The sequence below is a fragment of the Balaenoptera musculus genome, chromosome 8 (assembly GCF_009873245.2).
Source record: "Balaenoptera musculus isolate JJ_BM4_2016_0621 chromosome 8, mBalMus1.pri.v3, whole genome shotgun sequence".
Lineage (NCBI taxonomy): Eukaryota > Metazoa > Chordata > Mammalia > Artiodactyla > Balaenopteridae > Balaenoptera > Balaenoptera musculus.
Window position 1 is genome coordinate 109,801,739 of NC_045792.1, and position 26,105 is coordinate 109,827,843.

Below are 26,105 nucleotides of genomic sequence, written 5' to 3' on the forward strand. Positions count from 1 at the left end.
CTCCTGGACTGTAGGGCAGGCCTACCCTGGCTTGGATCCAGGGGCCAGCCCTGCACCTCACCCCACCTCCCAAACGAGGGGCTTGTCTATGCTGGGCAGTGGGTGGCCAGTGTGCATCCGTCTCCCCAGGAACACTAGCTCCTCTGGCTGGAGCTTGGCTCAGGACCCAGCTTGGGGCTGCGCCCCTCCCCCCCACCCCGCCTGGCCCTGAGGCCCAGGTGGAGAAGCCAGAGCAGGGCCTCCCCAGGACAGGGCCATCTGGCGTCATGCCACCCAGCCCTCAGCCTCTGTGCTCCAAGCCACCCATACTTAGCACCATGTGCGCCTGGCATGGGGACCAGCACGGGTCTCCATGAGCAGGGAACAAAGTCAACACAAACCCTGCCCCACTTGGGGGAGGGGGTGGGAGAGATGGTTTCTATTAAGTTCAAATAAGGACTGAGAAGGGTGAAGAGGTGTGTGGACACTATTAACATGGGAAAGCAAAGGGCCACCCACCTACAGGACGTTCGAACGCCCTGGGTGGGGGAATTAGGAGAGGGGAGCCCAGGTCTGGGTGCTGTGGGTGATGGGAATGGGGAAGGCAGGGGTATGAGGGAATTTGACTTAGAACCCCAAATGGTTGGGTGGGATGGCGGCACAGTGCAGAGGATGTGGCCCCATAAGGGTGACTGAGCCCTTGGGGATGCTGCTGGATGCAGCAGGGGACAAGGGGTGTGACACAGTGGGGATGGAACAGACCCCCAGGGCCAGCCTGCAAAGTTCAGGGGTTCACCAGGGTGCCACCAAGGAGGACCGGGACGGTGCAAGCTGAGCCAGGAACCTAAGCAGGCCATCCCCACAACCTGCTCCAAGGACAGGCCAGAGCCCATGCCCTCCCCGTTTCCAAGGGACTGTGGGGCTTGAAGGGTGGCGCTACTCCAGTGCGGGGAGACCTCTGCTCCCATTTCCACACCCTGGCTGACTTGTTTTGGGTACATATCCCTCCCACCAGGCCCCAGGAGCTCTGCAGCCAGGAACAGGGTGGCCCTTCCTAGAATCCTGGCTGGGGGTGGGAGTGGACCTGCCCCCCTCCCAGTCTGCACAGAGAAGCCCTGGTGTCTGATGACTGCCAGCCAGGTGTCATGCCCCCACTCCCATGGTGTCCTCTGGCCCACACAGGGCCCTTCTCTTCAGCCTCCAAGGCTGGGATTGTGAGCTCTGCCCCTGGACCCTGCATCACTCCTTTGGGGGGCCGTCTCTGCCCTAACCTTGGACCATGGCCCCTTGCCACCTGTGTCTCTGGGTACCCACAGCCCCACCTCTCATCCCACTCATACTTTCCCCTTGCAGCCCACACTGCTAGGACCCCTCATCCCCCCTTAGCCCCATGTCCCACACCCCCTCCCCCGAGGCCCTGTCCTAATCCCCACTCCTCTGGATAGCAAAAAGGCCATCAGTCCTCTCCCTCCACCCATGAACACCCCTGTCCTGGGGCCTCTTCCTGAGGGAGGGCCCCCCACGCACCCAGCCCTGCTGTCTCTTGCTACACTCATTACTCTCCTCCAGAACTACAAGCCCATAGAGGCAAGTCCTTCACACATGCCTACCATGTGGTGGGCACATGGCAGGTGCCCACCACACCACAGCCTTCAGAAAGCAAAGCTGAGCATCTACGGGGTGGCCTGGCACTGGTGGGCGACTGCCAATAGCTGTAGGGCCAGGATGGCGCCTGGGTGGGCAGTGGGAGGGCCTCTCCCCTCTGCCCCACATTCTAGGCCAGAGCCTGGCAGAAAGGGCATGGGCAGGCCCGACACAAAAGGACACAGCAAGCATGCAGCACAACACCGCTGCCCACAAACCACTTCTGAATCTGCCCAGCAAAGGTACTGGCCCACCAGACAGCTAGGGACACAGGCTCAGAGGAGGAAGTCCAAGTTGCTCAGGGGATTAGGTGGAGCCAGGGCACTGACCCCCACAGTGACATCTGCGGACCACACACCCACCACCACATCTCCTCCTGTGCATAACTGAGGGCTCTCCCAGCCTTGTGGGAGCTGCTGGCCTCAACTGGCCAGACCCACCTCGCAGAGACCACCCACTCCGGCTTTTCAAGTGTTCATGGGTGTCCCCCTGAAGGCCTCATTTCCTAGGAAGGCCCTGGCAGTCCACAGGAGCCAGGACCATGCCCAAGAAGGGGGCTCAAGGCTTGGCCACACTCAAGACCCACAGAAAGTGCCCCCCGTCCAGGCACTCCACTCCTGGCTCTTCAGGCACCCCGCTCCACCTCATCGAGCGAGGGCCTTTGTTCATCCCGGGATGAGACTAGGATGCAGAGACCACACTCCGACAAAGGGCTCACAGGCAGCTCAAGAAATACGTAAACAGGGTTTTATTTGCAGGAGGAGAACTCTAGTCAAACAAGCCGAACCCCATGTCGTCATCTGACTCTTCTGACTCCTCCTTCTTCTCCTCCTTCTTCTCCTCTGCTGCGGAGAGAAAGCGAGCGGTGAGAAACGCCCGCGGTGCAGGCCACGCTCCCAGCAGAGACCCCAGTGCGTCTGCAGCGCCAGCTGCCTGAGCCTCCACTTACCTGCGGCTGGGGCCGAACCCGCAGCAGGAGCTGCAGCTCCTGGGGCCGCAGAGACGGCCACAGCCCCGCCAGCAGGCACGCTGGCCAGCTTGCCAATGCCTACAGAAACCAGAAAGGAGAGGTGAGACCACAGCAGGAGCCTGGCCTCAACGTTACTCAAGAGTAACGAGACACTTAGTCCAATGTATTAGGATCCACATCATAGGTTCCTGTTCTCCCAGACAGGAGGGTCTGTTGTCACTCCCAGAAATTGGCTTCTAGGAATCCCTCCAGCAGGGCTACAAGACCACAGCGCCCTACCCTGGAGGTAAGCTAGGCAAACATGTTTACGATCAGGCAGGTAAAGTCCGCCGCCCCAGTGTCCAGCAGCGAGCTCACACACCAGGCCGTCTGCTGAGCTGGCTTTGCCCCGTCACGGACCCAAGGACAGAACAGTTCCCCAAGAGCTCAACTTCCAGACAAGTCTCACCTACTCCAGTCTGACACCACAGGGCAGGGGCCTGTGGTCAGCCCTAGCACCCCAACAAGGGGTGGAGAGACTTGTTTACGAAAGCCCAGTGAGAGCATGGGCGCCCTGTCCCGGGGCTGTCTAGAAGCGCCCGTGGCATGAGCCCACCGAAACCCCGCTCACTCCTCTGGGTAAGGCTTCTAGGGTGCTCTGGTCCACAAGCGAAACCTGGCAGGTCACAGGCTGACCGGCAGGAATTAGGATGGACCGTGAAAAAGAAAGCCCCAGACACAACCTCACCCTGGGCAATGACGTCCTCGATGTTCTTTCCGTTCAGCTCACTGATGACCTAAAAGAGAGAAGTGGCCTAGTTTACGAGAGGCCTATCATCACACCCCTGCCCCCAACACAGCCCTCACCACCGACTCAGGACAGGTGAACCGAGATGCCCTGCATGTAAAAACTAACACCAAAACTTACTGCTGGGAAAGGATGCAAAATATCTCACTTTACACTCAGTATGTGTCAAAGTAAGTTTCACCAAGTTGGGTGAAATAAGATCAAAATAAACGTCACCGCTTTCATTAAAAAAAAAAAAACAAAACTACTAAGAAACCTTCAATTACACGTGACTTGTGTTTCTACTGAGCCACGCTGAGATTTGGCTTCACCCCCACTTTTTCTTCTTCCGGGCTGTACCGGTACATCAGGACAACCCCAAAACCATATGGGCTGGCAGATATCAGCGGGAACCTACACTTTCCCAAAGGGAAACGCCGAGTCGGGTAAGGGAGGAGTCCCACTGTGCGGAGTACAAAGCAGACCGGGGGCTTCGGGCCCCTGCGAGGCGGCTACCTTATTGAGCCGGTCGTCGTCCGCCTCGATGCCCACGCTGTCCAGGATCTTCTTGATGTCCTTGGCGTTGGGGGAGGAATTGCCCCCGAGGGCGGCCAGCAGGTAGGAGGCGACGTAGCGCATCCTGCGACGCGAGGAGAAGGCGGCGGCGTTACAGGGAGGCCTCCCACCCCGACCCCGGCCCGTGCGCGGGCGCGCGTGGCTCGGTCCGGGGACCCCGCAGAGGCTCGGCTCGCGCCCTGCCCCGCCCGCCCTCCCTCCACTGCACTCCCGGCCCGGCCCGCGCCCCGGCCTGCCCGCCCCACTAACTTGGCGGCGGCGGAGAAGCCTCGCGCGTGCGACTTCAGCGGCGTCAGGGACGGAAAGGAAGGCGCCGGTGTGGGGGGCGGGGGTAATTCGCTACCCAGAAGCCTCCGGAACCTGCGCGCAGCGCCCCTTGAGGGCGCCTCCTAGTGATGTCAGACGGTGCCTAGCCCAGGAGGACGCAGGTGACGCCATTATCCCGTCTTGTCCCGCAGCCACCACCGCAAAGGCGAAAGGCAGTTCCGGCCCGCCTTCTTGTATACAGTGGGGTGAGTGCCCCTCGAGATCCCTGGGGGAAGCGGGGTAAAGCGAGGCACGAGTCCGAAGTACAGCGTTTTTCCCTTTAGGGCTCCCAGGATGCCACGCGGCGCCTACAGTTCCCACCATGCAGCGCAGCCTCCACGCCCTGGACGCATCTCTGCGGGAGAGGCCGACGCGGCCGGCGAACTACAAGTCCCATGGTGCATGGCTACCGGAAGCGCGGGTACGCTGATGCCTGCGCTGGCCGCACGTGGCCCGGGCGTTATTGCACTGGTCCAGCCCGCTGATCTGATGGGTCTCAGGTGGTTCCCAGCCGCGGGGACAGGAGTTCGCTGTCCGGCCCGCCCAGTGGGGTGGGCGAGCCGCTCCGCGCGCTCACACCGCGGAACCGAGCCGCTGCTCCCCCCCCAGCGCCTTGGTGGTGGCTCTGGCCGAAGCTGGGAGGCCCTGTCACCGCTGCCCCGAGGAGCGGAGCCAGGAGTGCTGAAGCCCGCGTGACTCCCCTCCCCGCCACCCCGCCCTGCCACCCCGCCCTGGCCTTGTCGGCTCGGGACAGATCTCAGGGTCCACGCGGACGTAACACACGTCACTCATTCACTCTCCGTGTCAGGAACCCTGCTGCAGGCTGGCGTCGGTCCTGAGAGGGAACAGGCCCGGTTCTGCCTCCGCAGAACTCAGGTTCTAGTGCGGGGACACACAGAAGTAAATAAACGAGGCAGTCCCAGGCTGACACTGCCACGGGGTTGAAGGATGAGAAGGAGCCGGCCCTGCGAAGATGTGGGGCGAGCGTCAGGCCCCAGGGGTCAGATGCAAAGGCCCAACTAAGGTGGCCGGAGATGGGTTCAGAGGCAGCAGCCAGCCCATTCGGGCTCTGACAGCAGGTGAACCCACGTGTTAGCGCCAAGCACTGGTTTGTTAACGCAAGCCACACGGTACACCACCCCCCCCGCCCCCCGCCGTCGTGTAGATGAGGTCAGGCGTAGAAAGGTTTTCTTGCTCAGGGTCACACAGCTGCGGTAAAGTGGGGAAACCATTTGGGAAGAATGGGACTTAACTGCAATCACACAAGAAAGTGTTGTGATTGTTTTTATTTAAATTTTTTAATGGTAAAATAATACATAACGTAAAACTTACCATTTTTAAAAATTTTATTTATTTATGGCTGTGTTGGGTCTTCGTTTCTGTGCCAGGGCTTTCTCTAGTTGCGGCAAGTGGGGGCCACTCTTCATCACGGTGCGCGGGCCTCTCACTATCGCGGTCTCTCTTGTTGCGGAGCACAGGCTCCAGACGCGCAGGCTCAGCAATTGTGGCTCACGGGCCTAGTCGCTCTGCGGCACGTGGGATCTTCCCAGACCAGGCCTCGAACCCATGTCCCCTGCATTGGCAGGTAGATTCTCAACCACTGCGCCACCAGGGAAGCCCAAAACTTACCATTTTAATCATGCAATTTAGGGACACTAGGTGCATTGACATTGTTGTGCAATCATCACCCCCATCTAGCTCCAGAACTTCTCAAACAGAACTCCATACACATTAAACAGTAGCTCCCCATTCCCCTCCCCCAGCCCCTGGCCCCCACCATTTTACTTTCCGTTTCTATGTATGTGACTGCTTTAGGGACTTTACAGAAGTGGAATCATACAGCATTTGTCCTTTTGTGTCTGGCTTATTTCTTTTAGAGTAATGCTCTCAAGGTTCATCCACATTATAGCATGTGTCAGGATTTCATTTCTTTTTAAGGCTGAGTAATGTTCCTGTGATTGTTTTTTTGTTTGTTTTAAATTCTTCTGGCAGCTATGTGGAAACTGAAGGGGGGATAGGAGCTGGGGAGAATGGAGGCCTGGCGGGAACTGCCCATCTGGGTGGGAGGGATGGCGGTAGCTGGGGAGGGTGGAGGAAAGAGGGTGCACACAGTATCATTTGGGGCAGAACAGGCAGGAGCAGATGTGTTCATGTGTCCATTTATAGGCACCGACTGTGCGGGGTGAGGAAGCAGGAGTGGGGAAGGTTCTCTTGAGAGTCAGACAGACCTGGTTTGAGGTCCTTGGCTTTGGCGCTCACCAGCTAGTGGCCTTGGGCAACATCTGATCTCTCGGAGCCGCCTTTTCCTTCCTTGTGAGATGCGGAAAGATAGGAGGCAGCATGTGAGGAAGCCCACTGCTGGGGGCATGTGACCCACAGTGATCACCATAAAAGTAGGGCCATTGGAGCTGGGGCCCAGGCTCTGCAAGGCTTGAGAGGAGGCCTTTGGGGCTGGCTTGGGACATTCTCAGAGCTGTCCTCTGGCAGGAGGTAGGTGTGGGGCAGCAGCTTTGATCAGCACCCAATACGCCCTGCAGCCAGAGGTCGCCCTAGCTCATTTCAACGTGGGGCCGGGAATGCACAGCCCTAGAGTAGAGCGGGCCCGGGGCCCGAGAACCTCTGAAAGGTTGGGTTTGGTGGCGCGCAACGCGGGCCCTCCCGCGGAAGGCTGGACGGCAGAGGCACGCAGGCCTACAGGAAGCTGAGTGCAGCAGGGCGGCGACCGGCGGAGGGCGGGCGGGAGGGACACTGAGATCCCGGCCTGCGGACCCTCGCCGGACATGAGGCGAGCTTCCGATGCGGCGGGGCCCGGAAACGCGCCGCCGGGAGCGCAGGTGACGCGCGGGCCGCGGGCGCGCCGTGGGGAGGGCGGCGGGGGAGGGCGTGCTCTCCCGCCCGGGACCCGCCCCGAGCGGTGGGGGCCGCGACTGCGCGGTGCACCGACCTCCTCCGCGGACCGAGGTGCGAGCTGGAAGTGGCGGGGAGCCCACCTCCAGGCGCCAGGAAGTGGGGTCCGGTCCTTAGGAACCCCCTCACACTCACTGCTCTGACATACGCGGGCACGATCACCCGGCCCTTGCCTGGAACACCGGCCCCACGTGGTAGATGAGAGCCCGGACCTCTGGTCAAAGCCGAGGAATGTGAAGGTTGGAGGTGGGGCTGGACCCAGAGGGGGTGGGGGGTGGAATAGGACCTGACATCTCTAGGAGTCCCTTGTCAAGTTTCCAGATTTGGGACGTGAAGCCTCACTTTTCCCCCCTCCCTCAAGCACGTCCCCAGGCCCCTCTGCACACAGAGGTCTCCCTGCCTGCTGCCTTCCCAGCGGGAGTCCTATTCCCCGGCCCCATTTCAGCGATGATCTGTCCAGCCTAGGCTTTGGGCTCTGGACCAGCTGGCCTGGCTCAAGAGCTCCCCCCAGCCAGCGTCCCCCTTCCTCTGGCTAGAGGACGCCCAGCCCCCTCCTACCCACTCCTCCCCCTGACTCTGCAGCCTCCCTGGGCCCTGCCTGAGCAGGCCTGCCTGGCGAGCTGGGACATGTCTGGCCCCCGAGGACAGCCGGTGGGCGATGGCTGCGGTGGCGGAGGGGCTGGAGCCCGAGACAGCGGCTGTAGAAGATGCTGCAAGAGATGCTACAGATGCTGCGGATGCAGGACTGGGGGTACCCCCTCTCCTGGTTGGGAACCGGCTGAGCCTGGACCTATACCCCAGGGGCTGCCACCGGCTGCTGCACCTGTGTGCCCAGCAGGTCCGTCAGCTGCTGGAGGTGGAGTTCCTGCGGCTGAGTGGCCACGAGGACCCTCAGCTGCTGCAGGCCACCCTGGCGCGTCTGCCCTGGAGCCTGCCACGCCTCCGCTCCCTGGTCCTCAAAGGTGAGCCCCACCTGGTCCCAGCCTCGTCGCTAGCTCCTGCCTCTGCTTCTTGGTCCCGAAAGGCAAACCCCGGTCCCAACCTCATCACTGTTCTCTGCACAGCGCTACCCAACCCCTTTTCCCCCAAGAGGAAGGTGGCTGAGCCTGGGCTCCTGGACCTGGCAGCTGCCAGTGGGGTCTCCAGCAGACCCCAGTGTGGGTATTTTTCCTGGGGTGGGTCACGGGTGATGACTGTCAGCTGAGTCGAGCCTGTGTTGTCTGTCGCTGCCTCCTTCATCTGCTGGTGACTCTCCAGTATCTGTGTCCATCTCTCGCTGTCTTGGTGGGGTTGGGGTGGAGGTCTGTGTTTCCATTCACCTGTTTCCCTGGCTGGCAGGGCTGAGCTGGGACCTGGGACTCTGGCTCTGAGGGCCATGTCTGCCTTTCCCCCACCCAGGTGGGCAACATCGGGACGCTCTGGGTGCCTGCCTCCGGGGCTCCCTCGCCACGCTGCCCGCCAGCCTGAGTGGCCTAGCCCACTTGGCCCACCTGGACCTGAGCTTCAACAGCCTGGAGACGTTGCCAGCCTGTGTCCCGCAGTTGTGTGGCCTGGGTGCCCTCCTGCTCTCTCATAACTGCCTCTCAGAGCTGCCTGAGGCCCTGGGGGCCCTCCCCGCCCTCACCTTCCTCGCTGCCACCCACAACCGCCTGCAAACGCTGCCCACAGCACTGGGGTCCTTGTCCACCCTGCAGCGCCTCGATCTCTCTGAGAACCTGCTGGATGCTCTGCCCCCGGAGATCGGAGGCCTGAGCAGCCTGGCCGAGCTCAACCTGGCCTCCAACCGGCTGCAGGGCCTCCCTGCCTCCCTTGGTGAGTCGCAGCCTTGGCCCCTGGGCCTGAAGGGCCTGACGGCCTGTTGGCCACTGCCCAACCTGCCCTGTCCCGCAGCCCTCTCTCCGCAGGGCCTCGCGCGCACAGGCTGGCCCACCTTGAGCCTTCGCCCCCCTCGGCAGCCCTTGCTTGCCCCCCACTTCCCTGGCTGTCGAGGCTCCCTGCGCAGGCCTGCCCGAGCTCTCTCGTCCAGGCAAAGGGCAGAGACTGAAAGGGCTTCTCTGGGAGGCCCCAGAGTGAGCGGCCTGGCCTGGCGCTCCAGGGGTGGGGTGGCCCTGTGCGGTCCTCCGCTGGCCCTAAGCTGGCGCTCCTGCAGCGGGCCTGCGGTCCCTACGGCTCCTCGTTCTGCACAGCAACCTTCTGGCTTCGGTGCCTGCCGGCCTGGCTCGCCTCCCGCTGCTCACCCGGCTCGACCTGAGGGACAACCAGCTCCAGGACGTGCCCCCCGAGCTACTGGATGCCCCCTTCGTGCGCCTGCAAGGAAACCCCCTGGGTGGGCCTAGCCCTGCCCCCCACAGTCCTCCAGGTAGGCTCGCTGGTGGGGACGGGGGCAGACCACAGACAGGGCGCAGGTGTTGCCACCATCCTAACAACCCATCTGCCCTTCCACAGGGACACCCGTGGTCCCAGAAATGCCCAGACTGTTGCTGACTTCAGATCTGGACAGGTATGGTGTGGAGGAGGGGCCGGGCTGCAGAAGCATCTGTCCACTCTGTACACCTGCCCGTGCCTCGGGGATCTCCTAGAGTTGCCCAGGGTGCCAGACTCAGACATATGGGACCCTGCTGCGTCTGACCCGATGTCCACCCTGTCTTCCCTCAGCTTCGCCGTGACCCCCCTAGGCTGCTCTGTGACCCTGGCCTGCGGTGTCCGCCTGCAGTTCCCCGTGGGAGCCACTGCTACCCCTGTTACCGTCCGCTATCGACTGTGGCTGCCAGAGCCACGCCTCGTCCCCCTGGGTCCCCATGACTCTCTGCTCAGTGGTGTCCTGGAGCTGCAGCCCCACGGGGTGGCCTTCCAGAAGGCACGGCCAGGGCGGGTCGGGGCCGGTGAGGAGGGCCCAGGCGTGGCCTTGGCACTCACACCACGCTTGCCTGGCAGGAGGTGGGCCTGTGGCTGCTCTTTGTGCCCCCACGGGCCCGGCGTTGCCGTGAGGTGGTGGTCAGGACCCTGAGTGACAATAGCTGGAGTGACCTGGAGACCCACCTGGAGGAAGAGGCGCCCAAGGTGAGGGCTGTCCAGGCCCATCTGGGAAGGGAGCATCTCTGCCTTCGCCCAGCTGTCCCTGACCCTGTCCCTCTGCACCCCCCACGCCCAGCGGCTCTGGGCTCGCTGCCAGGTGCCTCACTTCTCCTGGTTCCTCGTGGTTTCGCGCCCTGTGTCTGACGCCTGCCTGGTGCCACCAGAGGGGACATTGCTGTGCTCCTCAGGACATCCTGGGGTCAAGGTCACATTCCCCCCTGGGGCCACTGAGGAGCCCCGTCATGTCCGCATGCAGGTACGGGCAGGGCAGCTGCCAAGGGTGGCGGGTGGTGCCTGGGCACAGAGGTGATCGCTCGGGTGCCCTCTGCTCCAGGTGGTGCACGTGGGCAGCAGAGAACTGCCGGCCCTGCTGGGAGAGCCTGAGGCAGCTGCCAGCCCCCTGCTCTACCTCTCCCAGGGCGGCGCCCCCAGCTTCCTTCGGCCGGTCACCGTGCAACTGCCTCTGCCCCCCGGCGTCACAGGTGAGAGGCGGCTGTGTGGCCTCCTGGACTTGTAGCCACGGGGTGGGGGGGACAGTTCTCAGAAGGGGGGCCCCGGGCAGGGAGGCCTCAGCCTGTGGCCCCCTGCCACCCACAGGCCTGAGTCTGGACCGCTCGCACCTGCACCTGCTGTACCGAGCCCCTCCCGCGGCCACCTGGGATGACATCACGGCGCAGGTGGCGCTGGAGCTCACCCACCTGTATGCTCGCTTCCAGGTCACGCGCTTCTCCTGGTCAGTGCCCCCCCCCCGCTTCCTCGGTCCCCCACCCCCGCCCCGGTCTGCGCACCCCGCTCACCCCCAGCCTTCCCAGGTACTGGCTCTGGTACACCACCAAGACCTGCGTGGGGGGCCTGGCGCGGAAGGCCTGGGAGCGGCTGCGGCTGCACCGCGTGAACCTCATTGCGCTGCAGAGGCGCCGGGACCCCGAGCAGGTCCTGCTGCAGTGCCTGCCCCGCAACAAGGTGGGGGCGGGGGCAGAGGGCTGGGAGGGCGGGGCGGGGGCCGGGGGCCAGGGCAGGGCATCGGGCTCCCAGCCAGTGGGTCGTCCTCGCAGGTGGATAGCACCTTGCGGCGGCTGCTGGAGCGGTACCGCGGCCCGGAGCCCTCAGACACCGTGGAGATGTTTGAGGGTGAGAAGTTCTTCGCTGCCTTCGAGAGGGGCATCGACGTGGATGCCGGTAGGCTCCCTGCGCCCGGAGAAGGGACCCTGGGGCCTGTCCCCGCAGTCCCTGCTGAGCCCACCCCCTGCCCCCAGACCGTCCAGACTGTGTGGAGGGCAGGGTGTGCTTCGTCTTCTACTCACACCTGAAGAACCTGAAGGAGGTGTACGTGACCACAACCCTGGACCGGCAGGCTCAGGCCGTGAGGGGCCAGGTGGGCCAACGGGGTAGGGCCCCCCGGGCTGCCTGGGCCGAGGCCGGAGCACTGAAGCCCACCTCATCCCACCCACAGGTGTCCTTCTACCGGGGAGAGGTGCCAGAGGAGGTGCCTGAGGAGGCGGGGGCTGCTCGGCAGAAGAGGGGTGCAGACGCCCTGTGGATGGCCACTCTGCCCATCAAGCTGCCGGTGCGGCTTGGCGGGGGGAGCGTGTGTGAAGGGGGAAGGGGGTGGCCAGGGGTATGTGCCTGGGCACAGAGGTGGTCGCTCGGGTGCCCTCTGCTCCTGGCGGGGCCAGGGCTCACTGCCACTGCGTCCTCCCCACAGAGACTGCGGGGATCCGAGGGCCCAGGGCAGGGGGCTGGCCTCTCCCTGGCACCTCTGAACCTGGGCGACGCCGAGACTGGGTTCCTGACACAGAGCAACCTGCTAAATGTGGCCGGCCGCCTGGGCCCTGACTGGCCAGCCGTGGCCCTGCACCTGGGTTTGCCCTACCGTGAGCTGCAGCGCATCCGGCATGAGTTCCGGTGAGTTCTTTTGAGCCTCCCTTCCCACTGCTGGCCTGCCTACTGGAGGCTGGCTGAAGTTCTGTGCAGGGGAGGTGGGGGCAGGGCAAATAGTCAGGAAATGGGGGGTCTGGCCACCCCTGGCCCGGGGAGAAAGGAACCCATCTTGGGAGGGTGATCAAGACCCTGGGTGTGGCGGGTGGTCCTGGGCTGGGTGGTCCTGGGCTGGGCCCCTCCCTCACCATTCCCCTGTCCCCCCAGGGACGACCTGGATGGGCAGATCCGCCATATGCTCTTCTCCTGGGCTGAGCGCCAGGCTGGGCAGCCAGGGGCCGTGGGGCTCCTCGTGCAGGCCCTGGAGCAGAGTGACCGGCGGGACGTGGCCGAAGAGGTGCGGGCTGTCTTGGAGCTTGGCCGCCGCAAGTACCAGGAGGGCATCCAGCGCACAAGCCTGGCCCCCGGGGACCTTGGCCCACCTGGCTCTTCAGCATCACAATCCGCCGAGCCTGCCCAGGCCTAGAACCTACCAACTTTGGGCTGGTCCCTGACATCCTTTGGCCAATAGTTAGAGGTGCCCACTTTCAAACCTTCCCTGGGTATGGGGACAGTGACCCTCTCCTCCTTGTGTAACAAACGTGCACCATCCTGGCTGCTGTCTCAGAGCTCAGTTTATTTGCTGGGTGGAGAGGCAGGCGGAAGGCACGCGGAGGCCAGGTCAGAGGCCTGGCCCCTGCTGCGAGGCGGCCTGTGCACGGGCTTCCCCACAGCCCTCGCTCCTGCTTGTCTCCGGCCCAGCGCCTCCTCTTGGTCCTGATCTCTGCGAGAGAGGGGGCCCCAGCTACAAAGTAACGGCCGCAGCCCCGATGGATACAAAGTCACCCTGTGCGGGATTGCACATCTGCCCTTTGGTGGCGGTGAGGGGCGGGTACTTGGCCAGTTCAGTCCCTTCCCAGCACCGCTCCTCCCCTAGGACACCTCGTCCCAGCGCACCTCGCCATCCGCTGGCCCGACGGGAATAGTCCCTGGTCCCCGGCCCATGGACGGGCGCGAGGCCGGACACGCAGGGAAGACCCTTGGGGACCTAGGGTGAGGGCTTGGCGCTGGGCTGTGGCCCGCCGGGCGCAGTGGCCGCGGCGGCCGGGAGAGGGAGCCGGAGGCCGCGAGCGGGCCGAGGACCGGGGGCGGAGCGCGCGCGGCGCCGAGCGGACGCGCCCCCGCGCTTAGGTGAAGCCGGGCGCGCGTCGCGGCGGGGAGGCGAGAGCGGCGGCGGCGGCGGCGGCGGCGGCAGAGCGCGCGGTGAGTGCCCGCGGGGCGGCTCCCTTCCGCGGCGCCCACCCGAGTGCAGCCCGGCTACGGGGGCGAGGGGCACCACGACGGCTGTGGGAGGTGACATCTGCCCGGACGAGGAGGCTCTTGCGGGGCCCGCGCCGGCGGATGCTGCGACCCGCTGCCGCTGGAGTGTGGGAGGCCGTGCTCGGCCCCGGGCGGTGCCGGGCGCGCTCCCCGCGCACACGTGTCCCCGCGGGGTAGGAGACGGGGGCCGGTGGCCAAGGAACAGAAGCCCGGCCGTAGGGGGGACACACGTGGGGCCCTGCTGGACGTATGTGGACACGTGCTTGGCTGGAGTCGCCATCGCCTGGAGGGGGACAGCGTGGCCGTCCGGGCCCCGTCCGGACCCCCTCCAGCGAGACGGGGAGTTGAGCCGTCCTCCAAGCGGAGCCCTGATCTCCCACCCCGCACCTCCTTTGTCACCGGCTTGGCGCCCCTCCAGACGGCTGGACAGAAAGCGCCTCCCCGGGGGGAAGGCGCTGGGGGAGATTGAATGGGGAGCAAGTGGCCAGCCCCAGACTCTGAGCCTCACCCCCATTGCCTTTTTTGGGGGGGTTGGGGGAGCTCAGCGGCTTCATTTGTGGGAGATTTTACCTCTGGGGGGCCTGGAAGCAGCAGCATCGTCCTGTGGGTGGTCTCTGTGAGCTGCGATGTCCACAGCCTTGCCTGCAACCCCACTTTACCAGGCTGCGGGGAACCGGAGGGGGTACAGGGAGGGCTGACAGCCCTGGGGCCTCAGGCCTGGCTGTGGCTGCCAGGTTTCTATGGCAACATGGGGGCGCAAGGGGAGGGCCCTCCAAGCTGTCTCATGAGCAGGGTGTGGGAACACTGAGTGAGGACAGAAAAAGGAGCGTTCAGGGTCCGGAGGACCCCTTGCCAATCGTCCCCCGGCAGAGCCCACTCGCCCCACTGTTCTCAGTTCTGCAACCGTCTTCCCCATTCCAGCCGGCAGAGTGTGATGTGGGACCCCAGAGCTGCCTGTCTTCCTGGGACAACTGCTCTCCTCCCCACCTTGGATAGTCTGTCTGACTTCCGGGGCCCCCATCATCCAGATGTCCCTTACCCCAGACGGGAGGCAGGGCTCACTCAGTCCCCATAGGGCAGGATGTGGACTTTGCCCCCAAGGGTCTGGGACAGCAGAGAGAGGCGGCTGTGGCCAGTCTACACCTGGAGGGTGGGGGAGGGGGAGGGTGGGGGTGGGAAGAGAGGGTCAGGTTGAAGTGCAGAGGTCAGACTCCTCTCTGCAGGGTGGGGCATGGAGAAGCAGGTCCTGGCACTGAGGCCCTGGGCGAGTGGGGGGGGGGTGTGCAGCTTGGCAGGGCAGAGGGCTCTGGGAGTGCTGGTTCCCATGCCCTCTGGACCTGCCAGGTGAACAGGCCTATGGGTGGCAGCCAGTGGCCTCTGAGGCCCAGCCACCCCCTCCCTGGCCTTTCCAGCAGACAAGCATGTCTTTCTCTGCTCCAGCGTGAGTCTTCCCTGAAGTTCACCTTCCCCCAAAAGACCCACAAGTCCCACAGGCACGAGTGGACACAGACCCATCTCCACCCATGGCACCAGATTCCCCATGCCTGGGCACAGAGAGAGCCCTATCCTTGGGGTCCCAGGGCCCTAGGCAGAGGAAGCCTGCAGGCTGCAGACAGAAACCCATGGGGCAGCTGGGGGCACGGTGGTCAGGGTCTGGGGTCCCTGTGAACCGGTTGCGTGGCTTGGCTGGGTCAGCCCGAGTCTGACCCACTGCCCCACGGGCTGGAGGGGGCTCCGAGGCCAGTCCCTGCCTCCCAGAAGCTGTCACACCCCCTTCTCATCCCTTCTCCCACAGGGGCAGGGAGCCTCATCCCGCCCAAAGTGAAAGAGAAAGTCACCACCCCCCTCAGGCCCGCCCCGCCCCGCCCCGCCCCGCAGCCAATCCCCGCAGCCGGCGCCGCCCTCGGCCGCTGGATCTCCTCCGCCCGCCCGCGGGCTGTAGTCTCGGAGGAGGAGCCGGTCCGGTGCACCTTGGGGTGAGCGGGACCGCGGCGGGGGGCGGAGGGGCTAATGAGGCAGGGGACATCCCGGCCCAGGAAAGCTGAGGTGAAGGTCACCAGTCCTCGGAGGGACGACAGGTGTGAGCCAGCCGTGTGACCCTGGGTGGCAGAGCTTTGGGTGGGAGCCTGTGACAGCTGGCCTCTGAGGGGGCCAGAGTGGGGGGGGAGGACCCCACAGCCCAGTTTTTATGGCTGTGCCCCCCCATAGGAGGCCCCCGAGGCTGGCTCTGGCTCCCCAACCCTGCCCCTAGAGAGAGGGGCCTCTTGTCTCTGCACCCCTGGAGTAGCTGGGGGACTAGCCCCAGGGAGCCTCGGAAGGTCAGCCATCCCCCTCCCAGAGGTCCTGGTCGCTGGCTTCCTCCGTGTGTGTGTGTGGGTGTGTGGGTGTGTGTGTGGGTATGAGTCTGGGGGTGAAATTCCTGGGAGGGTGGGCACAGGGCTGGCTGTGGCTGCATTGGCGCTTCTCCGGTCACCAGGGGAGCGGATGGTCTGGGGGTCCAGCGTGGAGTTGCCACGGGAGTGGGGGCAGCATCTACCGGGCAGCTGTGAGCTGAGCCCCAGTGTGGATCCCGGGGCACTCTCACCCCCCTCCTGAAGAGGGCAGGCGCCCGCTGCCTCTGCTCAAGGATGGGGGCCGTCACAGCCCAGTCCAGGGGTGGAGGTGCCCTGACCGGAGTGCTGGCCCCGTCCCCTGCTGCTGCCTCCCCAGAGGCGCCTGGCCCTTTAAAGGGCTCCGCGCACGTGAGCGAGCGAGGCCAGCTGGGAGGACGCAGCCGGTGGAGGGGGCCTGGAGGGGAAGCCGGGTGGCCCAGGGATGGGGCCAAGCGGCAGCGCTTCACCGCACACTGCACGCCCAGGACGTGCGGAGGGCCCCAGCCTGGGAGGGGGCGCTGCGGGGAGGGGCTCGGTGCCCCTTCAGGAGACCTGGGAGGGAGGCTGGGGGGGCTTACTCCTCTGGTGTGCCTCTGAGTGGTGGGTCTGCCCACCCCCGCTGATCCCAGGCCCCTCTTTCTTCTAGGACAGAAGTGTTGGTTTTCGAGCTCCCCTGGAAGTAGAGGACCGCCCCTCCCCCTCCTCCAGCACCACCTCCCCTGCCTGGCGTCCACCTCTGCGGCTCCTACCTGAGTGCTCCCGGCTCCTACCTGAGTGCTCCCGGCTCCTACCTGAGTGCTCCCGGCTCCTACCTGAGTGCTCCCGAGTTAAATGGCTGATAAGCAGATCAGGTCAGAACCCGACCCAGCCTCACCCCACCCCTGCCCTCTCCTCCCCGCCGACCTATGGCCGAGGAGGTCGTCCTGACACTCCCTCTGCCCACACAGTCTGCCAGCCAAGCTCATCAATGGCGGCATCGCTGGGCTGATCGGGGTCACCTGCGTGTTCCCCATCGACCTGGCCAAGACGAGGCTGCAGAACCAGCAGAATGGCCAGCGTCTGTACACCAGCATGTGAGCCTGCCGGGCGGGGGGTAGCGGGCGTGGAGCCATGGGTGTGGGGCAGACTGCTGCGCTCTGCTCCCGTGTCCCCCCCCTCCTGTTAAACCAAAGGGGAAACTGCGGGGGGGCAGGCCTGGGGGAGCTCCTCCCCGGGTCAGGGCTGGGGCCGTTGCTGGATGCCAGGCTGATCCCCTGCTCGCTCCCACCCCCTGGGCTGTAGGTCTGACTGCCTCATCAAGACCATCCGCTCAGAGGGCTACTTCGGGATGTACCGCGGTGAGGCTGGGCACGGGGGAGACCTGGGTAGCACCCTCCTGCAGCCCCAGAGGGGTCCTACCATAGCGGCAGGGAGGCAGGTGGGAAGCCAGGGCAAGGCAGCGTACCTGGGCCTGGTGTGACAGTGTGGACCTGTCCCGTGGGGGCTGGCTGCACTTGCACCGGGGGTCATCAGCAGGGCCCTGGGTGCTGGGGGGACAGGGGGTGGGATCTCTGGGGCACAGCAGTTCTCAGCCCCGTCCCCCACTCACTACCAGTGCACAGCATGGCAGGACACTCTACCACAGTGGCCGCAGCCCCCTCCCCTGCCTCCCGGGATGGGTGGGACCCTGTCTGTGCCAGGAGATTGGGAGGGATGGGGTCATTACTGCAAAGCAGCTTAGGAGACAATCTCCAAGCCTGGATTTGCCCAGATGCTGTGCAGCCCTGAGTCCTCGCCGCTGAGAGGGGCTCGCCACTGCCTCCCCAGCTCTGACCTGCGCCAGGCCGGACGTGGCCTTACCCAGAGCCCCAACACGAGCACGTCTGTAGCCCAGGGGAGGTGTCCCTCAGGGAGGCCGCCCACTGGACTGGGAGGGTTATGTGGGAGGCTGAGCGGAGTGCCTGAAGAAGGCACTGCCTGGCCCGCTGGTGCCACCCCCACCAGGCACAAATGTGGGCGAGAGGGCAGGAGGACGCAGCCCAGGAGTGACGGGGGGCAGGCTTTGTCAACTGGGAGGCGACTGCCGGCGGAGAGCCTCCCCAGCCCAGGCCACTGACCTGTCTGTGCTCCCCCGTGTGCCACACAGGCGCCGCCGTGAACCTGACCCTCGTCACCCCCGAGAAGGCCATCAAGCTGGCAGCCAATGACTTCTTCCGATATCAGCTCTCCAAGGACGGGTGAGGGGCTCGGCCGGCTGCTGGGGGCCAGGGTCGTGAGGGGGAGGGGTCTGTGCTTCCAGACAAAGGACGAAGGCTCTATCCTCCTGGGGCCCCTCTCCCTGACCTTGCAGGGCCTCCTCTTCCTCTTCCTTCCCTCTCCTCCCTCTCCTCCTCCTCCCCCTCCTCCCCTCCCCTCCTCCTCCTCCCCTCCTCCTCCTCCTCCTCCCCTCCTCCTCCTCCTCCTCCCCTCCTCCTCCTCCTCCCATCCTGCTCCCCCTCCTCCTCCTGCTCCCCCTCCTCCTGCTGCTCCCCCTCCTCCTCCCCCTCCTCCCCCTCCTCCTCTGTCCCCAGATGCTGAGTCATTGGTGCCCAAGCCCCAGGGGTCCTTGGCCCCCAGCCACTGCCTGATGCCCCTTGTAGGTTGGGATTTGGGGGGCACTGACCAGTTTTCCCCATCACCCGAGGGTGGGACTGAAAGGGCAGTAGTCCCTTGGAGCACTTGAACCGCCCCCCCGACTCCATTTCTCTTTGCTCAACACCGGCCCCTCGGCCCTTCCCTGGCCCTGCCAGGAGCCATCTGTCTCTTGGGCTCAGCGCCTGTTGCTGGAGAGCCTGGAGGGTGTCCGAGGCTGTGGGGATCTGTACCCCACAGGGCTGCCTCCGCCTCTACCCCTCCCATGCCTCCTCACTCCCGGGCGCACTGGGAGGCCCCCTGGGCAGCAGGGGCCTCTGACTCTTCCTTGAAGCCCCACCCTCTTTACTACAGGAAGAAGTTGACGCTGTTCAAGGAGATGCTGGCGGGCTGTGGGGCCGGCACCTGCCAGGTGATCGTGACCACCCCCATGGAGATGCTGAAGATCCAGCTCCAGGACGCGGGCCGCATTGGTGAGGGCGCGGGGCGGCAGGGCAGCTGGGCGGGGGAACTAGCCAGGCCCCTGCCCTGCTACCACCTCGTGCCTCGTGCCGAGAGGGAGCCCAGCAGGCCATCCCCTTTCTCCCCAGCCGCCCAGAGGAAGACCCTATCTGGCCAGGCCCAGCTGTCCGGCGGACGGGGTGCCCAGCCCTCCATGGAGGCTCCAGCTGCACCCCGGCCCACAGCCACTCAGCTGACCCGGGACCTGCTGCGGAGCCACGGCATCGCCGGCCTCTACAAGGGACTGGGGGCCACGCTGCTCAGGTAGGGGGGCAGGGAGGGTCGGGAGCGGCCCGCCCACCTGCCCCCCACCTCCCAGCCAGTCACCACCGCCCTCCCTCCGCAGGGACGTCCCCTTCTCCATCGTCTACTTCCCCCTCTTTGCCAACCTGAACCAGCTGGGCCGGCCGGCATCTGGGGAGAAGTCTCCTTTCTACGTGTCCTTCCTGGCCGGCTGCGTGGCTGGGAGCACGGCTGCCGTGGCTGTCAACCCCTGTGACGGTCAGTGCCCAGGCCTGGGCCCGGGTCGGGGACGGGGCTGAGGAGTGGGGTCGGCGGTGAGGGGCCCACACTGACCCGCACGCCCCCTCCAGTGGTGAAGACCCGGCTCCAGACGCTCCAGCGCGGCGTCAACGAGGACACCTACTCGGGGTTCCTGGACTGCGCCAGGTGGGCGAGGCCCCGGGGGGTGCGGGGCAGGGGTGGGGCGGCCCCAGCCCTGCGGCTCTGACCCCCCTCTCCCCACAGGAAGATCTTGCGGAACGAGGGCCCCACAGCCTTCCTGAAGGGTGCTTACTGCCGCGCCCTGGTCATCGCCCCGCTGTTCGGCATTGCTCAGGTGGTCTACTTCCTGGGCATCGCCGAGACCCTGCTGGGGCTGCCGCGAGTCCAGCCCTGAGCCCGGCAGCCACCCCACGCCCTCCAGCTGAGCGGGACCAGAGTGGGGCCAGGGCCAGGCAACCCCCCCGGATGATGCGAGAGAGTCTCTCCCCACATGGACTTGGGGTGGGGGAGGAAGGGGTGCAGGGTCCACACAGTGTGCACACGTGGGCCTGGTGGGGTCCTGCCTGCACGACCGCTGGGATCAATGTCTTACTTATGTAGAAAACTCAGAAATCTTTACATTCCTGGAGCCAGCCCTGCCCACCTTTGCCCCCGCCTGACCCCCAGGGACAGAGCTGGTCTCTGGACTGGGGGCCCCCAGGCCTGGGCTGGGCAAGCTGGACCCTCCCCTCCAGTCTACCAGCTCCCGTCCCCGAGGCTTGGCCCCTAGTCCACAGAGGGGACCCTGCACAAACCTATTTATTAACTTGCTGAGCACAAGTGGCTCTGTCCATCCCTCCGTCTGTCCGTCCAGCCTCCCCTGCTGCTGTTCTCGCCTTGGCCAGCCTTGCGGGAGGATTGGGCTCTCCTGCCCCCCATATTGAGCCAGGAATCCTAGGCTGGGGGTCACCCTGCATTCTGACTCCCAGGACAGGTTCCCCGCCCCCACTGTGGGACCCAGCCTCCCTCCTGGTAGGCCCCTTGGCCTCCACCCCAGGCTGGGGACCCAGAGCGTGTGAAGTCGGGGCGCATGTACGAATGTTGTGGGGAGCAGCTGGTGGCAGCCCTTTGCTGGCCTGGCCCCTCAGGGATGGGGCTGTTGGGGGGACTGCTGCCCTTCCCCACGTGGCCAGGCGTGTGTGTGTGCGTGCGTGCGTGTGTGTGTGCGCGCGCACGCACGTGTGCTGTGTGTGCCCTAGACTCCCCACTGCCCCCGTCCAGAAATTCATCTCTCCGGCCTGCCCCCTCCTGCTGCACCTTTAGTAGACCCCTCTTCTGAGACCACCACCCTGGTGCAGGATTGGCCATAGGGGAGGGCAGGCACGAGGACCAGTCTGGAGCCTGGGAGCATCTGCTCCTCTTGCAGGGGTGCCAGGAGCTGCCCCTCCAGTCTTCCCAGGGCCCACCTCGCTCTCTGGGCCTCTGCACACGGCCCCCCCGCACTTAGTAAAGCTCCGCCCTCCCAGCGCCCCCCCCCACTGATGTTGTGAATTGAGGCAGAGGCTCACCCTGCCCTGCCGTGTCCCCAGCCACGTGATCGTGTTGGTGATTGATCTGATGTGCCGGTGCTGTGTTCCCCCACCCCCCGGGCCCCCTCCCTGGAGGCCCCTTCCCAGTGACACTACCTGGGGCTCAGGCCTGGGCCCCCCAGTTCACGGTTGTTCCTGGGAGCTGCCCTCTCCCGTCACATCTGTACCTTGGAAGCTGCTGCTGCTGCTGCTTACAGAATTATATTTTTTTTCTTTCAAATTCAAGAGTTTTAAGAAGTTGTAACTTTTGTGTCTTGTCATGTAAGAAGATAAATAAATATTCTAAATAGATGCCTCTTCTCTGAGACTCTGGTAGGGGTGAGGAGGGGAAGGGCGCCCTCCTGGTAACTGGCTCCCTTCACCCGGCAGTCCTGGGTCCGTCTGCCCACCCACTGACGGGCACACTGGCTGGAGGGGGTCCTGGGCGGAGTGGCCTCCTGACTCCCTCACAATCTGGGATGGGGTTGTGGAAAAGCTAGCCTCGGCCCCTCACCTCCCTGACTCTAAGCTGCCCTTGGGATCAAAAGCGGAGCTGGGTTTGGGGGCCCCAGAGGTCTCAGCCAGCCCGGGGCGCTGTGGTGGCCGAGAGCAGGTGGGCGGAGCCAGCGCTGATGCGGTCCCCGCCCCCCTTCCTGCACCGGAAGCAGTGCATTGTGGGAAACTCCCAGTCCTTCATCCGCAGCCGCCGCCCGCCGCCCGCCGTGGTCCCGCGGAGAGCGCGCTGCGCCGAGGTGGGATCGCCGGGAGCAGCAGCGTAAGGCGGCGGGGACTCCGCGGGGTGGGGGCGTTGGGCGGGGGTGGGGCGGGGGCGTTGGGCCCCGCAGGAAGAAGCAGCGGTTCTCCGCTATGAAGGTCACCGGGGGCCCTCCGGGGCCCTTGCTCTCTCGGGCACAGCGGCCTGGAGGGGGAGGGGGAGCCGGGTGACGTTAGTATGAGCCAGAAATAACCAAGGGTCTGGGGGAGGTGGAGAGTGGACCCCCTGCGCTTTGCAAACTTGATGCCCAGCAGCTGGGTGCCCCTCCAGAATGGCAGGGGTGAGGGGCTGCTGGGGTTCCCCGGGAAGTAGGACAGCAGCTGGGCCTCTCATCAGGACACCCCCATCACGCCGTGACCTTCAGGCGACCTTCACTGTGGTTAGTGTGCATTGCCAGGGTGGGGACCTGGGGCTGCCACCCCCCACACAGGCTCCCTCTCCCTGAGGGTGGAGGTGGGAGTTCTCAACCTCCTGAAGAAGCGGCAGACCGCCGGTGTCTGGGTGTCCAGGGAGGGAAGACTCAGGTCCAGAGTGGCGAGGCCCGCAGTCCCCCTGCCCTCCCCAGACATTGAGGATCTGGGCCAGGCCTTCCCTACAGCCCAGAGCCCCCGTCCTCTGCCCGGCCCAGATTCGGGGACGCTGAGGCTGATGACAGGGGGCCTGCCCACCCCAGACTCACACCAGGGAGTCCCTCCACTCCCAGAGGCAGGCGTGGCCTCAGGGTCACGGAGGACTTCCCGCTCTTAGGCCGGAGCAGGCAAGGCCAGCCATGGGGGTGGGTGCCCGGCGCTGGGGGCAGTAGATGGCTGGCTGGGAGGCACAGGCCTGTCACTGCCACCCTGGCTTCTCCAGCCTTCTGAGAAGACACCCTGGTTTTGTCACATCCAGGTCCTGGCGGCCTTGGGCCCATTCCTACCCCACCAAGGCCCGAGAGCCCAGACTCTGGGTTCCCACCCTGCCCTGCCTACCCCCCCCCCAGCCCACCCAGCCCTGAGAAGGGTACACAGTCAGTTCTGCCCAGGCCCACGGGGCTGCTGTCCACCTCCCCTGACTGCACACCCTTCTCAGGGCTGGGTGGGCTCTCTTCCCCACACTGGGCCACCGTGATGGACACGGCACACGTGTGGGCAAGACCATGTCACAGATGAGGAAACTGAAACCTCTGCCTGGTCTCATCCCGACACCCCAGCCCAAAGGGGCCCACAGCCCCTGCTTGTGTGCTTGGAGGGGCTTCTCAGAAGGTGGGTGAAGCCGGAAGGAGGCCGAGCCCTGGAAGAAGAGGGTCCAGAGAACTGAACAGGGTCTCTATAGGGACAAGGAGGTGGGAGCTGGACAGGACGCCAAGTCTCTTGTCCCAGCCTCGTTGGGTCTCCCCCCCACCCAGGCTCATAGGATGCCCAGGGGTGAACTGTCCTGAGCTGCTGCGGTCTAGACACCTGCCTGTCCACGCACACCCCGTGCAGCCCGCCAGCACACCCACCATGGAGTCCAGAGGGAAGTCGACCAGCAGCCCCAAGGCCGACACCAAGGCTGCTGCTGAGGCCCGAGCACCCACCGCTGCAGATGGGAAAGCCCCCTCGGCTAAGCCAGGGAAGAAGGAGGCCCAAGTGGAGAAGCAGGAGCCTCCGGCGGCCCCCACCCTGCCACCTGCCAAGAAGACCCCGGCCAAGGCAGACCCTGCCCTCCTCAACAACCACAGCAACCTGAAGCCGGCCCCCGCAGCCCCCGCAGCCCCCAGCAGCCCCGATGCAGCCCCCGAGCCCAAGGGCCCTGGGGATGGGGCTGAGGAGGGCGAGGCCCCCAGCGGGGGCCCAGGGGGCCAAGACCCCTGCCCTTTCGAGAACTTGACGCCCCTGTTTGTGGCTGGGGGCGTGGCTGTGGCAGCTGCAGCCCTGATTCTTGGTGTGGCCTTCCTGGTCCGAAAGAAATGATGGCTGATGCCCAGGGGGGGGCGCAGCCACTTCCTGTACAGACCTCGGGAACCTAGTGCATGCCAAGTTCACACACAGCTATCTATACATACGTGATACATATACTTGTGTACCCCCCATATACACGCAGAGGAAGAGAGAGAGGGACAGGCCCCCTGCCAACAGTGGAAACCAACCTCCCTCGGTGGGTCAGTCCCCAGCACTTTCCCCTCCGAACCTGGGGGCAGAAGGAGCCCAGGCTCTGTGGGTTACAGAGCAGCACGGGTGGAGCCCTGACATGGGGTGGAGGCTCAGCCTGGACCAGGGCACCTGAGGGCGGAGGAAGGAGTGGGCCGAGTGTGGCCCGCCTGCCCACGGGCCCCAGTGGTTCTGTGGGCTTCCTGGCAGCAACGTCCCGATGAGCCCCCAGGGTGGGTGCCCCCAGGGCTGGGCAGGGGTCTGGGATGGGTTCTGACCTGGGTCCAGCCCACGTGGGGACATTAAAGCGTGTGGCTGTTTCACTCTCCCCATTTCTGCTCTTTGCTTGCAGCCGGGCGTGGGGCGTTCATCTGGGGGGGCTGACTCTGGGGGGCTGACCTCAGGCGGGCGGAGTTTCCGAGCCAGTTGCCCGGTCGCCTGAGCCCTGGCTGGGTGGACAGACAGCCCGAAGGCTGGTGTCAGGAGGGGCTCCCCAAGTTTACCTTCTAGCTGGGCCCCCACATTTCCTGCCCTGACCCCCATCCCACCCTGCGGCAGTTGTCCTGCGGGCAGCTGAGGGCCTGGCAGGGAGGGAGCTGTGCCGGCCTAGCCCCCCACAGACGGCGCCTCCTGCCTTACCCAGCGTCCTCAGAGTCTCACAAGCGTATACATGCAATAACACAGGTAGAGTAGAACCGCTTGGCGGGTGACCATCACCCACGTCCACTGCCCCACTGTGCCTGCAGGGAGACCATGCTTTGCTGGGCCCGTGGCACGGCGGCAGTGGGCGCTGTGGGAGCCTGATATGCCCTTGCCTGGCCAGCCGGCCACTGGAACCCCGGGCCTGAGAGGAGGCCGAGTCTGAAATAAACTCTAATTATCTAAAGGCTGGGCTGGCGTCCTCACCTGCACGCGGCCGGGACAGGCTGGGGTTGCCTGTCTGGGTGTGTGGGGTGTCATGTATCCACAGCGAGGGCCTTCCAGGGAGGGGCAGGGACCCCCAGGTACCCCTCACCAGCCCTTCCTGCCACCTCCGTGCCCTCGATCCTGGTGGGCTCTACCCACAGGCCCAGGGCCTGGCCCCTCCCAGACAGCCACAGCCAGGCCTTCCTGCAGGCCCTGACCCTAGATGGACACCCAGGGGCCGCAGGACCTACCCCCAGGCCCAGGCTGCCGGCCGCAGCATGGGGTCGAGCTGTACTGGAGCCACGTTGGGAGGGGAACGGGGACCTTGGCCCTCGGTCGTCCTCTCCAGCTGGGGACTTTCTCCACCCCTCTCTTCGGTGAGCTCGCCACTCTGGGGGGGTGGGGAGGTCGCTGCAGGGAGTGGGGGGGTCCCTCCTCTCATCACCTTCCGCCCGCAGCTCCCTGCCCACCATGGCCAGGTGTCCAACTGGGGGAGTCGCGCGGGCGTGGGCTCATGGGGAGGAAGGCCCCCAGGCTCCAGAAGTGCTCTGCGGGCTTTGTCACCCTGGGCCCCACGGACTTCCTCAAGCTGGTTGGGGGCACGTCTCTCCCTTCTTTTCCAGGTACTCATCCCCCACTGGTGCACCCATACCTCAGGCCCAGACAAGTCCAGAGCCCTTCCTTGGGGTGAACACACCCCAAACAGACCTGACACCCTTGCCCTGAGCCATCTGGCCTGAGCTTGGCCACAAACAGCAGGCGGGCGGTGCCCACACCCGCAGCCTCCAGTCCGCCTGTCCCACGGGCGCCGGGGCTGCCACTTGCCTCCCTTCTCCAGCCAGCCAGCCCCCTCTCCCCTTCTCTCTGTTCTGCTTGCACCTTAAATGCAAACAAACGAGAATCCTTCTGCCATTTTAGGGGACTTGGGGCAGGACGGAGGTGACTGTGAAGGTGAGCTCTGTCACCTTCAGCTGGACACCCAGGGCTCGGTCCTCCCGACGCGGTGATGTTCTCCCCGTGTTGCTGCCTCATTTTACTTTTCGATTCTCTATTAAAGGATGTTTAGGTTGTTTCAGAATTTTTGCAGCTTTAGACAAAGCAGTAATGGAAATCCTTGTCCTGCCCCGGTGCCCTGTGTCTCTGGGCATCCTGCATGCACATCTGACCTTTATTTTATTGTGGTAAAATGTACATTATATAAAATTCACCATTTTATCTTAAACTTTTCGGTGCACAGGGCTTTGGCATTAATCACATCCACACTGCTGTGCTAGCATCACACCATCTGCCTCCGGAAATCATTCATCGTCCCAAACTGACAG

At 64.8% G+C, this 26,105-nt stretch overlaps 4 protein-coding genes and 1 non-coding gene across 13 annotated transcripts; 3 read left to right on the forward strand and 2 right to left on the reverse strand.

Annotated features, from left to right (window-relative positions):
• Positions 1-2,353: 2,353 nt before the first annotated feature.
• Positions 2,354-4,340, reverse strand: RPLP2 (ribosomal protein lateral stalk subunit P2). Its single transcript, XM_036862374.1, has 5 exons — positions 4,185-4,340; positions 3,876-3,999; positions 3,321-3,369; positions 2,573-2,671; positions 2,354-2,468 (listed from the first exon to the last, which is right to left on the reverse strand). The coding sequence occupies exons 2-5, from the start codon at positions 3,996-3,998 to the stop codon at positions 2,392-2,394; spliced, it is 348 nt and encodes a 115-aa protein (XP_036718269.1). The 5' UTR covers position 3,999; positions 4,185-4,340; the 3' UTR covers positions 2,354-2,391.
• On the reverse strand, positions 3,156-3,290 carry LOC118900295. Its single transcript, XR_005021078.1, has one exon. It is a non-coding gene; the product is annotated as a small nucleolar RNA SNORA52 (small nucleolar RNA).
• Positions 4,341-4,425: 85 nt separating the features above from the next.
• On the forward strand, positions 4,426-16,601 carry PIDD1 (p53-induced death domain protein 1). 6 transcript variants are annotated; one of them, XM_036862337.1, is made up of 18 exons: positions 4,429-4,447; positions 4,526-4,662; positions 7,731-8,110; positions 8,547-8,960; positions 9,298-9,507; positions 9,594-9,648; positions 9,804-10,005; positions 10,083-10,208; positions 10,300-10,479; positions 10,558-10,705; positions 10,821-10,956; positions 11,036-11,186; positions 11,279-11,402; positions 11,480-11,598; positions 11,677-11,790; positions 11,929-12,128; positions 12,369-12,678; positions 16,479-16,601. In XM_036862337.1, exons 2-17 carry the CDS (start codon positions 4,637-4,639, stop codon positions 12,625-12,627), a joined length of 2,844 nt encoding a protein of 947 aa, XP_036718232.1. In that variant the 5' UTR covers positions 4,429-4,447; positions 4,526-4,636; the 3' UTR covers positions 12,628-12,678; positions 16,479-16,601. The 6 variants fall into 6 exon arrangements, with proteins under 6 accessions (XP_036718231.1, XP_036718237.1, XP_036718232.1 ...); XM_036862336.1 differs by lacking the exon at positions 16,479-16,601 and adding an exon at positions 15,256-15,316 and having other exon boundaries at positions 4,426-4,662; XM_036862341.1 differs by lacking the exons at positions 4,429-4,447; positions 4,526-4,662 and adding an exon at positions 7,058-7,075.
• SLC25A22 (solute carrier family 25 member 22) lies at positions 13,282-21,306 on the forward strand. 3 transcript variants are annotated; one of them, XM_036862356.1, is made up of 10 exons: positions 13,282-13,403; positions 16,479-16,683; positions 16,780-16,905; positions 17,114-17,169; positions 17,958-18,048; positions 18,797-18,915; positions 19,033-19,207; positions 19,290-19,444; positions 19,537-19,612; positions 19,691-21,306. In XM_036862356.1, exons 2-10 carry the CDS (start codon positions 16,664-16,666, stop codon positions 19,839-19,841), a joined length of 969 nt encoding a protein of 322 aa, XP_036718251.1. In that variant the 5' UTR covers positions 13,282-13,403; positions 16,479-16,663; the 3' UTR covers positions 19,842-21,306. The 3 variants fall into 3 exon arrangements, with proteins under 3 accessions (XP_036718251.1, XP_036718252.1, XP_036718254.1); XM_036862357.1 differs by lacking the exon at positions 13,282-13,403 and having other exon boundaries at positions 16,507-16,571; positions 16,614-16,683; XM_036862359.1 differs by lacking the exon at positions 13,282-13,403 and having other exon boundaries at positions 16,538-16,571; positions 16,635-16,683.
• Positions 21,307-21,678: 372 nt separating this feature from the next.
• Positions 21,679-24,763, forward strand: CEND1 (cell cycle exit and neuronal differentiation 1). 2 transcript variants are annotated; one of them, XM_036859295.1, is made up of 2 exons: positions 21,679-21,769; positions 23,154-24,763. In XM_036859295.1, the coding sequence occupies exon 2, from the start codon at positions 23,251-23,253 to the stop codon at positions 23,698-23,700; it is 450 nt and encodes a 149-aa protein (XP_036715190.1). In that variant the 5' UTR covers positions 21,679-21,769; positions 23,154-23,250; the 3' UTR covers positions 23,701-24,763. The 2 variants fall into 2 exon arrangements, with proteins under 2 accessions (XP_036715190.1, XP_036715191.1); XM_036859296.1 differs by having other exon boundaries at positions 21,679-21,746.
• The last annotated feature ends 1,342 nt before the right edge of the window (positions 24,764-26,105 follow it).